This window comes from Peromyscus leucopus, chromosome 3 (assembly GCF_004664715.2).
Source record: "Peromyscus leucopus breed LL Stock chromosome 3, UCI_PerLeu_2.1, whole genome shotgun sequence".
NCBI classification, from domain to species: Eukaryota; Metazoa; Chordata; class Mammalia; order Rodentia; family Cricetidae; genus Peromyscus; species Peromyscus leucopus.
The window spans coordinates 23,867,766-23,879,765 of NC_051065.1; the positions used below are offsets into that span (position 1 = coordinate 23,867,766).

Genomic DNA, 12,000 nt, shown 5'->3' on the forward strand with positions numbered 1-12,000 from the left:
TCTGTAGCTGGGAAACCTAGCATCCAGCCTTGTAGGTTGTGGTCCACAACTGCTGCTTTGATATGTCTGCCAGCCAAGTGGAAAACCTGTCAAAGCAGATAGAATAGAGACAAAAGTTAAAATTTATGAACTTATTTGGAATCTTTAGGCCCACAGTCTTTGGTAATTGGGTAGGAGAAGAGTTTGAAAACTCAAACTGTACTGTTGTACTTATCTGGAGTCCTTTTGACCTCTCTGAATTAGATCCAATGCCTTCTTTTGATCCTCTGAGGCTTATATGAATTCTTATTTTTATAAAAGGACAAAGAAGTTTTAGATATGAACCGGAAGTCCCGCCTGCGGAGTAGTCATCGCTGCTGCCGCCGCCTCCATTGTTGTGGTCACTTCTCCGAAGTCCACGGCTCTGAGAGCCACCTCCGTCGCCTCCCGCCGCCATGAAGTGGATGTTTAAGGAGGACCATTCGCTGGAACACAGATGCGTGGAATCCGCGAAGATCAGAGCGAAGTACCCCGACCGGGTTCCGGTGATTGTGGAAAAAGTCTCAGGCTCTCAGATTGTTGACATTGACAAAAGGAAGTACTTGGTTCCCTCTGACATCACTGTGGCCCACTTCATGTGGATCATCAGGAAAAGGATCCAGCTTCCTTCTGAGAAGGCCATCTTCCTGTTTGTGGACAAGACAGTCCCACAGTCCAGCCTAACTATGGGACAGCTTTACGAGAAGGAAAAAGATGAAGATGGATTCTTGTATGTGGCCTACAGCGGAGAGAACACTTTTGGCTTCTGAGGGCCAGTGCTTGCTAAGTGCACCGTTCCTGCTTGTGTATCTTGTAAATAACTGGCTGTTTTCAGTTCCTCTACCAGAGCCTCTTCACATAGACCTACTAGTGCATTTGTAACTGGATTTATTTCTTAATATATTGGAAGGTTTTGTTTCCTTAGATCAGTAAATTATACAGAGTTTTATTTTCAGTTTTCTTTTTGTGCACTGTCCTCTTGGCTATATGCTCCAGGGAACCCGCCTTCTGGGAATCCTATTTAATGAAGATATTTCCATAATGAAGGGAGGTAGGTGTGGTACTCAAGTGAAAAGGAGGGGGTGATGCATTGTTCTGGATTATGGTCCAAGTGTTAGATAGCTAAGTATTAAAAGCACCCAAATTAAATCCTTAGCAATCAGAACACACTTGCTTCACTAGATTTTGCCAACTGCAAATATGTTGGACTGAGCTAATCTGTTCTTCTTTCTGAGACTATTAAGGTAAATAATTAACAATAAAACTTACTCTTATAAAGGCAAAAAAAAGAAGTTTTAGATATATTAGTATTATCAATCATCATTGAAATCTAAATCATAGAAAAGCACGTAATGAGTACTTAGTCTCATACCTTTGAGTCCTAGCAAAATTACAGATTTGGGTTAAAAAGTATATACAATTTTTATTTAGAGAGAGCCAGATACAGATTGGACAGAAATGTTTTTGGACTGATGAGAAGTTTAAGTTTATATTTAGAAGGCAAGCAAGGAAAATTTAAAATCATGAGCTTGAGACCCAAACAGTATCAGAAACCTATTAATGTTAAAATCTGAAATTTTAAAATCTTAAAAGGGAGAACCAGTGTGTGCTGTGCAGGATGAAGCTGGCTCCCTCATCTCTGACTTGCATGTTGTAGCAAACTGTAAAGCTGTTAGTGAGCAAGAAAGCAAATTTGTTAGATGTAAGAGGTTAATTCAGAAAGCAGACCTGGTATGGGTGGGAAGTAGCAGATCTGCCACAGGTGAGTGAGATCCTGGCATGAAGTGGGCTACCCCAACAGACTAAACAAACACACCATGGGCAATAGAGTTAGTGCAAGAGTTTTGATAGTGAAAGAGTGAAAGTGTGAAAGACCATGTCAGCGTTGGGACTTTGATAGGCCCTGACCACATCAAAGATGGCGATGAAGCAAAACGACCTGCCTTTGACCTTAGTAAAGATGGTGTCTGATGACTTTATTGCCCTTATTAAATATGGCAATGTAGCCATATGACCTGTTTTGACCTTAGTAGATGGTGTCCACCTAACAAAAGCCTTTTCCCAACCTTTTACTCTGAGGTCATGTCTGTCTTTGTAGTTGAGGTGTGTTTCTTGCATGCAGCAGAAGAAACATGTCAATTCTGTTTTCATGTCAATTCTGTTAGCATGTGTCTTTTTATTGGGAAATTGAGTCCATTGATATTAAGGGATATTAATGACCAGTGACTGTTAATTCCTGTTATTTTTGGTGGTAGTGTATGTATATTTCCCTTCTTTGGGATTTGCTGCTGTGGGATTATCTATTGCCTGTGTTTTCATGGGTGTATCTAACTTCCTTAGGGTGGAATTTTCCTCCTAGTGCTTTCTGTACGGCTGTATTTGTGGATAGGTATTGTTTAAATCTTCTTTTATCTTGGATTATCTTGTTTCCTCTGTCTATGGATTGAGAGTTTTGCTGGGTATAGTAGTCTGGGCTGGCATCTGTGGTCTCTTAGTGTCTGTATAACATCTGTCCAGGACCTTCTGTCTTTCAGTCTCCAATGAGAATTCAGGTGTTATTCTGATGGGTCTGCCTTTATAAGTCACTTGACCTTTTTCCTTCGCTGCTGTTAATATTCTTCCTTTATTCTGTATGTTTAGTGGTTTGATTATTATGTGGCAAGGGTACTTTTTGGGCATCTAGTCTATTTGGTGTTCTATAAGCTTCTTTTTATCTTCATAGACATTTTCTTCTTTAGGTTGGAAAAGTTTTCTTCTATGATTTTTTGAATATATTTTCTGTGCCTTTGAGCATATTCTTCTTATATCCCTATTATTCTTAGGCTTAGTTTCTTCATGGTGTCCCAGATTTCCTGGATGTTTTCTGTTATGACTTTTTGACTTTAGTGTTTTCTTTGATGAATCTATTTCCTCTATCGTATCTTCCATGCCAGAGTTTCTCTCTTCCATCTCCTGACCTTCATTTACTTGTTCATGCACATAGCTGTCACCTGTTGTCATTCCTGGACTCAGCATGTGTTTCTTCTAAAGAAAAACCATGTTTCTTCTCCCAAAAAGTGGCAACTGATGAAACTTTGGCAGTAGGTATGATGAAAAGAATCCTCAGAAACTGTTTCAAGTTTAGAAACTGCAAGTATTTTCACTTGAAATAGGCAAGGCAAAACTATTCTCTGGTAAAATTTAATAGTAAGACATAATAGTATAAAAAAAGTTTAATGTCTTAGAAGGATAAAATAATAACAAACAAACACAACAGAGCCCCAAATAAATGAAGCAAAAACTCATATTGTGGTCAGTAGGTGAGTGAACTAGGAATGAATTTCTACATACTCCAAACACCATGGTACAGAAGATAGGAAAATTGAGTAGGAGTGTTCATATTGGTTTATATTGATTCAGATGAACTTCAAAAATAATAGTTCCATATAGAAAACAAATGTACGAAACAAAACAATGTGAAAATGTTCTTTGAAGAGAGTCATGCACAAAAGAGCACAATTAGTTATTTGTCAAAGACAGAAGACTTCAAAACGTAGCTCATGATCATGAAAGTTGGCTGGCTCTATGGAATGCATTTACCTACTAATAATCTATTCTTCTAATATACTCTTATTTTTCAGATTATCTCTCTGTTTGATTGCTCCAAGATCTCACTTTCTCATTCAGATTCATCTAGACTCACTTTTCAGACCAGGCTAGCCTCACACTCCTGGCATCCTTCTGTTGCAGTTTCCTTAGTGTTGAGATTATAGTTATGAAATTCTATAGCCAGCAGTTTTTCTGTTTTTGTGAGCTTGCCATGATTTCTTTACATTTTATCCAATGCTAGTGATATATATTATATAAGACTTTTAGATGGGTCTAACTTGTTTTATACATTTTAAAATTTTTTTCCAACTTTGAGTTTGCAACTTGGTGTTTCTAACTTTGTGTGCGTATTCAAATTCTGCCAGTACATAAAAAGTTATACCTTGAGATTTTGGCTCTTTGGACCAAGTGATAATTTGTAACTCATAGTGTTTGTTTAGTCTCATTAACTTGGGTTGTCATGGTGTTTTAGATTGTAGTTACAGAGCTAGGCAATGATAATTACCAATCACAGTGATTTTCATTTATATAATTCATTTTTTGGTAGAGTATTTGACATAGAGTCTTTCTCGATTGACTTTGCTGAACTTGAACTCACTATGTAGACTAGGCTGGCTTCAAACTCACTGAGATCCACCTGCCTTTGCCTCCTCAGTGTTTGGGACTATACACTACAGTTCAGTTTTTGACCTATAGCTTATTATTGCTTAGTGCAGCTTTCATGCATACACCTGAAAATCCGTGATTGCAAAAATGCAATTACTGTCTATTTTATTGTATAAGATGGCATATGAAATATTACCATACTTTTGCACACTCTTCAAATAAATCCTCTTTAACAGGTAAGTTTTAAAAATTGGACTAGCTATGATGGTGCATACCTTTAATCCCAACACTCCAGAGGCAGAGGCAGGTAAATCTCTATGATTATAAGGTCACCCTGGTCTACATAGAGAGTTCAGACTTACCAGGGCTATATCTTAAAAAAGATCAATAACATTTTTTATATCTATATTATATCTATATTTTTATATCTATATATGATCCATATTTAAAAATTTTGATCTTTTAGGATTTCAACACTTGAGATTTATGGTATTCCAAGTTGTGTCTTTTGGGGTTATCGTGTAAGGGCTAAAGTTAACCTGTAAGTCCCACTTGCCCAAGGACAGATAACTTACTGGAATGCTGGGGTCTGTTGTTCTTGAGAGATAATAAGTCATGTATTTCTACTTCAGTAAACAAAGTTGGTTGCTCCAGCTACACAGGATGTGCTTGCTCATATGTATGCATAGTTGGGAACTACGTAGGCAGGAAGTATGTCTGGTTGTATGCTTGCCCCAAGTGGACAAAGGTGGGAAGTACCATAGCTCTGTGGGTTTGGCCTCTGTAGGCTCCTGGCCAACATACTTGAGAAGCCATTATCTGAGAATCCTAGGTATGGGCCTGGCCAGTGTCCTTCTCCCTGGTCAGTATTAAATAAAGCTTGCTTTAATTGGATAATTGTGGGACTCTTTCTCCTCGCCATTTTCAGGTTTAGCAATGGCCTGAACTCACTGCACTACATCAAGCAGCAGCACACAGGACAGGCCTGGAAATAGGGTGATCCACATTCCTGCTGCAGTAACACAGAGCCTCAGTGATGAGGCTCTTACCTAGAGCAGTGGCAATGAAAACAGACCACTAAAGATTTGGTGACTGCTGTGCAGAGGGAGTAAAATGGCGTACAGACCTCCCTATCTAGGCACTTCAGGAAGGCTTGCTGGCAGAGCCGTGGGAAGAGACTAGTTTGGGGTTTACTGACCCTCTAAGATAAAATGGGCGCTCTCTAGGTAGAATTGTCTAGAAGGCAGCTGGGGTGTCTTACTCACTCCTGAGGCCCTTGCCTTGCAGTTTCGTCTCATCCACTGCACTGTCCTCTCCAAGCTTAGCCAAGAACCCCGGCTCTTACCTGGTTTGAATAAATAAATATAACTGTTTATTTAGGACCTCATGTTAAAGATCAGAAAGGAGGGTTAAATTTGGAAGACATTTTATTGATATCAATATATGATATTGATATAGAAGACACAGGAGTGAGTGTGATACAAATCTAGCAAACAAACTATCAGAACGGGGGTTTGGGGACCTCTGGTCTCAGTTTATTTATTTTTTATTGTTAATTCAATAAAATAGAATTTTAGTCTTAATTTTGTTGCTGAAAACATTTTACTGCAGCCATTATGAGCTCCTCCGGGTAGGCTCTTGTCCTTCCAGGACACCACCACCTTTTGACTAAAAACACATTCAATGTATTTTATGTTTTTGATATCCTTTTCTTTTCTGAATTATCTTCATAGTAAGTGATTTAGAGATTTCTTTAGCATCTAATCCGACTGTGTTTGAACAGTTTGTCTCCCTCTAACTGCAGTGTCTGTTCTCATTAGCAATCATAATGTGTCCCTGTTGCCAACACAGAGCGGTGCAGACTCTAACCCCAAGCCTGGACGTTCCTCTTCTTAGCGGGGACATCTTCTGACTTCTGTTGCCACCTCAATAAGATCTCATCGTTTGAATGGCACACTCACAGGAACAGCACAAAAGACAGATGCTAGCAATAGGTACTCCCATGTGGACAACCAGGAAAAGCAGTGAGCTGATGGCATCCACTGTGTGATTAAAAAATGGTACAAACACCCGCTAACTGCTGTCAATAAGAAATTTTCTTTTTTCTTTCCTAGTACAAAGGCTGGTAGTCCAGGAAAGTTCAACAGGTTTGTTCCCAATGGTCTTAAAGTTGAGCTGCTCAAGTTGACTCAATGAGACGCAGACTTGCACACACAGAGGAAAGCTGAAAATGGCTAATACTTGATCCCCACCTCCCGTTTTTCCACTTAAAATTACATCTGATATATATATATTGCTTCCGATGGGAGCAAAAAACTACACACACACATATACCCTGGTATTCAGAACTGCCAATGAATGTGAAGAACAGAGGTTTTGGAGTGCATGTGTGAACTGTTTCTCGCTGGGTTGGACTGGGAAGCAATTTTTCCTTGCATGCCTGTGCCCTTTGGCACAGCTGTTGCACATCTGCACAGAAAGTGTATGAGTTGGGGGCCTGGGATGGGTACCTTCCCCCTCATTTTGTATTGGTTAGCTGAGACAAAGAAAGGGGAGTTAACAGGTTCATACCTTCAGGTCAACAGGTCCAGAACTGGCCTTGAATTTATCTGACCAGCCTGGACCAGTCATTTGGAGGGGAAAGGGCTGCTGGTGGAGGAGAAGCTAATGCCTGTCAGGCCTTAGTCTTCGGGCCAGGAGAGTGAAGAAAAAGCCAGAAGTTTGCTAGCTTTGTTACTTATTAGTGGCCTCGCTACCTATCTGTGTAGCTGCTGGGCTCTTATTTCCCCCTCTCAGAGGTCACCCTAACTGTTTCTGGAGTTTTGGGGAAAGTGTAGACTACTCTGCTTAAAGCTGGCAAAGGGGGCATCGTAGGAAGGGGCCAGCAGTCAGAGTCCCTCCCAGGAGGGTTGGTCTAAGGGGCAATGGTGGAACTCAGTCAGTGGTGGAGATCCACAGTGGAGAACTGCCAGTTGAGGTTAGCACATCTCCTTAGGGTGTGCGACGCTGGTGAAGAGGTGCCTGAAACATACCCAAAGTAAGTATAATTATAATCCTGCTGAGAGCGTAGTTAGGAAAACAGTTGCTCAGGCTTGCCCTTATTAGAGGAAAAGAACAGGCAAAAACAGAACAGAACAGAACAGCCCATCCCAAGAACCCCGGCCAGCTTTGTCACAGGTGTCAGTGAGCTTGATGATAACTTTGCCAACGCCGCCCACCTTGAGGTAGACATCATGAAGAAGCCTGTCTGTCTAGCTCAAGAACTCAAGGAGGTTTTCACAGTCTAGCTTCAGTGCAGAGGTTGGCCATTGGATCTATTACAACCTTGTGGGAAACACTGAGAAATAAGGCAAGAGAATTCCTTAGCATCAGGGTTACTATGTCTTGTTTAATAAGGTGAAATGAAGGAGCCTAGTGAAATCTGGATTCCATTCTTCTTGAGGACACAAGCAGACACCAGCCTCTAATTGACAGTCTGAGAAAGAAATGCACTCCACTGGGGTTTGTCTTGTAAGATATCCTGGGGTGCCTTGTGTAACTTCTTACCTAACCACTTCTAGGAATGTAGGCTGAGCACATAGATCCCCTTTTTGATAAACTAACCAGTCATCAGCACTCAGGTGACCTCCTCTTTCACCACTCCCGTTTTGGGTTGTAAGAGAAAGCCTGGTGGTCACTGCCTGAGGAAAATTCTTAACCTACCTTTATGACCCCATAGAATTCAATCAAGCCTGGTGACCTTGCTTGGCCAGAGGATTGCTTTGCTTGGGTTTATAACTGGATTCCTGAGTGACTTGGGAGGAACTGAGAGAATCAGAGAACTGAGAGGGAGGAGGAGGATTTTGGCTAGAGAACTTGAGGACGAGCCAGAGAAGAGAGAACAGAAGAACTAGATGGGGAAGAACTGGATTAGAGGGCTAGAAGAGAGTACCAGAGGAACAAGATGGAAGATAAAGAAGAGCCAGATGAGGAAGAACAAGATGAGGAAGAAGGAGATGGGATTGGAGCTAAAATGGGAAGGAACTAGATGGATGAGAACCTAGATGGGGCAGAACTAAGATGAGAGAATTAAGATAGAACTTAGAGGAGAGAGCAGATAAATGTAGAGAGGAATCAGGCAAGGAAGGAGCTAGGCATGAGAGCAGAATAGAAGCTGTGTAGAGAGAGAACCGACACAGATTAATAAAGCATATGAATTTCGGAGTTTCGTGTACATAGATTCATTTCTTATCTTCAAGGATTAAATTATCAGCTGGTTGTAGATTCTTCCCAGACCCTGGGAGGGGACTATCAAGGGGCTGGGCCCTCTTAATCCCCAATAGGAGCCTATGTGGTGATATTTTATTTGTGCTGAAATGTGATATTTTATTTGTATGTTAATAAATAAAGTTTGCCTGGAGATCAGAGGTCATAGTCAGCCATAAGCATAAGTCAGGTGTTGGTAGCACACGCCCTTAATCCCAATCACATGGCAGGCAGAGTCTCTGGATGTTCAAGGACACAGCCAAATGTGATACTTGCCTTTAATCCAAGTACCAACCATAGAGACCTGGAGGTCTGTATAGACAAGCAGTGATGAGAAAGTGATGTGGCTGGGCTTAGAGACAATAAGAAGGCAGAACACAAGGCAATAAAGGCACAGGTTAGACAGTTCTCTTGGGAAGCTATGGCGAAGTGGTGAGCTAAGGTTAGTTGGCGGCTATTGCTCTGATCTCCATGGCTTGCACCTCTGTATTTGGTTTTTTATTTAGTATTTCTGTTTCTTATTTAGTAAGACAGTTTAGAAATTTGTCTACAAGCCTGGTGAAGTCTAGATCCCATTCTTCTTGAGGACACAAGCAGACACCAGCCTCTAATTGACAGTCTAAGAAAGAAATGCACTCCACTGGGGCTTGTCTTGTAAGATATCCTGGGATGCCCTATGAGCTCCACTCAGGTATCCCAAATAATTTCCCTTAAATCCGTGAGTTTGGTAATAAGATACTGGTAGCTTCTTTAATCAGAGAACATGGGTGGTCAGGGTACAGAGGTCATGTTAGGGTTGTGAAAAGTGATCTTTCAGAGTGAGCATGTTCCATAGTTGGTAAAACAAAAAACAAACAAACAAAAAAACAAACAAAAACAAACCACTTTACATTTGGCCCCAGTGTTTGAGAAGGTGGGCCTGTTTGTCTTAGCTGCAGGGAGGGGCAGTAGTGTTGAATTGAGTGTCATGAAGTCCTATGGCTGAGCAGCATTCTTCTTATCAAGGAGAAATCATTAGTGAGAGGTCTAAATGATGTCTCACAAGGTTAGCCTTATGTCTGAGTACTGTAGTCCCTTGTACTCTTAAAGAACTGAATCTAACATTTTAATCCTTGATTATATTTTTCTGCTGAGCACTTAAGACGACACAGGAGGTCAAAATTCATAACTTTCTTGCCATGCAGTGGTGGCACACGCCTTTAACTTGGGAGGCAGAGACAGGCAGATCTCTGAGAGTTCCAGGCCAGCCTGGGCTACGGAGCGAGATCCAGGACAGGCACCAAAACTACACAGAGAAAGCCTGTCGAGAGGATCTCGTCCTCCGGGGTACTCGGACTTGGAGGAACCTCTGGCTTCTCTAGCTTTCCTTTCACCAGTTAGCACCCAAGGCCTTGCTTGACTTGGAGGGATTTTTCCTGTGTGTCGATCCTCCTCTTCCTGTGTGTCGATCCTCCTCTTTTCAGACAGGATATTGGCTAGAATTCACCCAGTGGAGTTTCCACGGCCTTTTGAACAAGAAACTCATCAGAGACAAGGGACATTTTGAGGATTGTCACAGTTCTCTGGGATTTAGTTGACTTTGGAGGGTAGGGGGAAAATATCCTCACTTTTAATTCTTCTGACCATCAGTATTGGCCTCTAAGCCTGGTTGTTGAGCATGTCAGTTACTCCAGTCCAGGATTTTAACTATTGTGTAATGTTTTAAATAAGCTTTGGTGAGACATACATCAGGTATTTTTAAAATCAGTATTTAGAACTATTACCAAGAGTAGATTAATAACTTCTGAGAACTCCATTGTTTATTTTATGTAGAGGTTTGATATTAATCAGTGTATTAGACTTTAAACTAAGAAAATTTGATATTGTATACATCATCTCCAGTACTCATCTTCACCTACTTTACATAACTTCTCAGCTCTTTGATGACTTGTTTTCGGCTTTTTAGATTTTCTTTCCATTTTGGAATGACATCCAAGCATCTTCATTACTGTGTACAAATAATTTTAAAATATCTTTATTTTTATACCCCTTTTAACAACTCTCTTGCCTACTTACTTTGTTTGTTTTTGTTTTTTGTTTTGTCTGCTTTGGTGTCTGACCTGCATGCCTTTGTGAGGGAGTTAGATCCATTGGAACTAGAGTTACAGACAGTTGTGAGTTGCCATGTGGGTGTTGGGAATTGAACCCAGGTCCTCTGGAAGAGCAGCCAATGCTCTTAACCGCTGCGCCATCTCTCCAGCCCCCTTACTTACTTTTTTTTTTTTTTTTTTTTTTTTTTTTTTTTTTTTTAAATACCCTTAAACAGGAGTTGAACCCAAATTACATACATGATACATTGTAGTAAATTATGATTACCCGTTGAGGTGGTTTAAATGAGACGTCCCCCATAGTCTCGGGTTTTTGAATACTCCAGAGGTCCTCAGTGGGTTTGGGGAAGCTTAGGTGTGGCCTTGTGGGAAGTGAATCACTGCAGGTGGGCTTTGGAGTCTCAAAAGCTGTGTACCATTCCCCATTCACTCTCTCTACTTCCTGTCTTAGGTTTGAAATGTGAGCTCTCAGGGGCTCCTGCTGCCAAGCCTGTCTGCTGACATGCTCCCCCTTGTGATGGTGTCTCAGTTACTTTTCTTTCGTTCTTTTAAATATACTTAATTTATTAGGAATATGGATTATGTCTAACATCACATTAACTTTATTTTTTATATAAATTACAATTATTTTCTTCCCTTTTACATACCAACCCGTTTCCCCTCCCTGCTCTTCTCCCTCTCCCCCCACCTACCCTCATTCCACCCCCACCCCCTCCTCATAGAGGGTAAGGCCTCCCCTGGGTAGTCAACACAGGCTGACATACCATGTTGGGATGGACCTTGCCCCTCCCCCTGCATCAAGGTATCGCCCCATTGGGAATGGGGATCTAAAAAGCCAGTTCGTGTACCCGGGATAAGTCCTGGTCCCACTGTCAGGGGACCCACAAACACATCAAGCCACGCAACTGTCACCCACATTCAGAGGGCCTAGTTCGTCCCATGCAGGCTCCCACCAGCTTGGGTCAGCGATTTCTGTGGTTTCTCCCATCCTGATTCTGACCCCCTTGCCCTTACAACCCTTTCTCCCTCTCTTCAGCTGAACTCCAGGATCTTGGCCAAGTCTCAGTTATGATTTATTTTTGGTGCAACAGCACACCACACAACTATCTCTTGTTAACTCTGTGGGTCGACACGAAGAACCTGTCAGGTTATAACGGGGCTGCAGGGGTGAGCCGATGGTCTCACTCTGCAGTCTGCACAGGCAGGACAGCGGTTTTGCACGGCTCTGATCGCAGGGCTAACGAAGGGCCGGTCTGACCGCAGGCCTGGGAGGCGACACCCCCGCGGGATAGGTGCAGCGGCCCGCGCCACACGGAGTGGGCGGTCCCCGGACCACTTGTCCCGCTGACGCCACATAGGCCGAGATCACCTCAGCGGCGCGCGGTGCAATCACAGAGCGCTTCCCCTCCGCCCGCCACCACGCTACTCCCAGATCCCTCCGCCACGCCCTCCCGTG

The 12,000-nt window shown here is 42.1% G+C and overlaps 1 protein-coding gene across 1 annotated transcript; it reads left to right on the forward strand.

Annotated features, from left to right (window-relative positions):
* The first annotated feature begins 409 nt into the window (after nt 1–409).
* LOC114688096 (gamma-aminobutyric acid receptor-associated protein-like 2) lies at nt 410–967 on the forward strand. The gene has a single exon (XM_037203526.1). It carries the CDS (start codon nt 435–437, stop codon nt 786–788), a length of 354 nt encoding a protein of 117 aa, XP_037059421.1. The 5' UTR covers nt 410–434; the 3' UTR covers nt 789–967.
* The last annotated feature ends 11,033 nt before the right edge of the window (nt 968–12,000 follow it).

Excerpts from the sequence above, each read along its gene's own strand:
- LOC114688096 (XM_037203526.1), top strand. The coding sequence starts at position 435 with ATGAAGTGGATGTTTAAGGAGGACCATTCGCTGGAACACAGATGCGTG.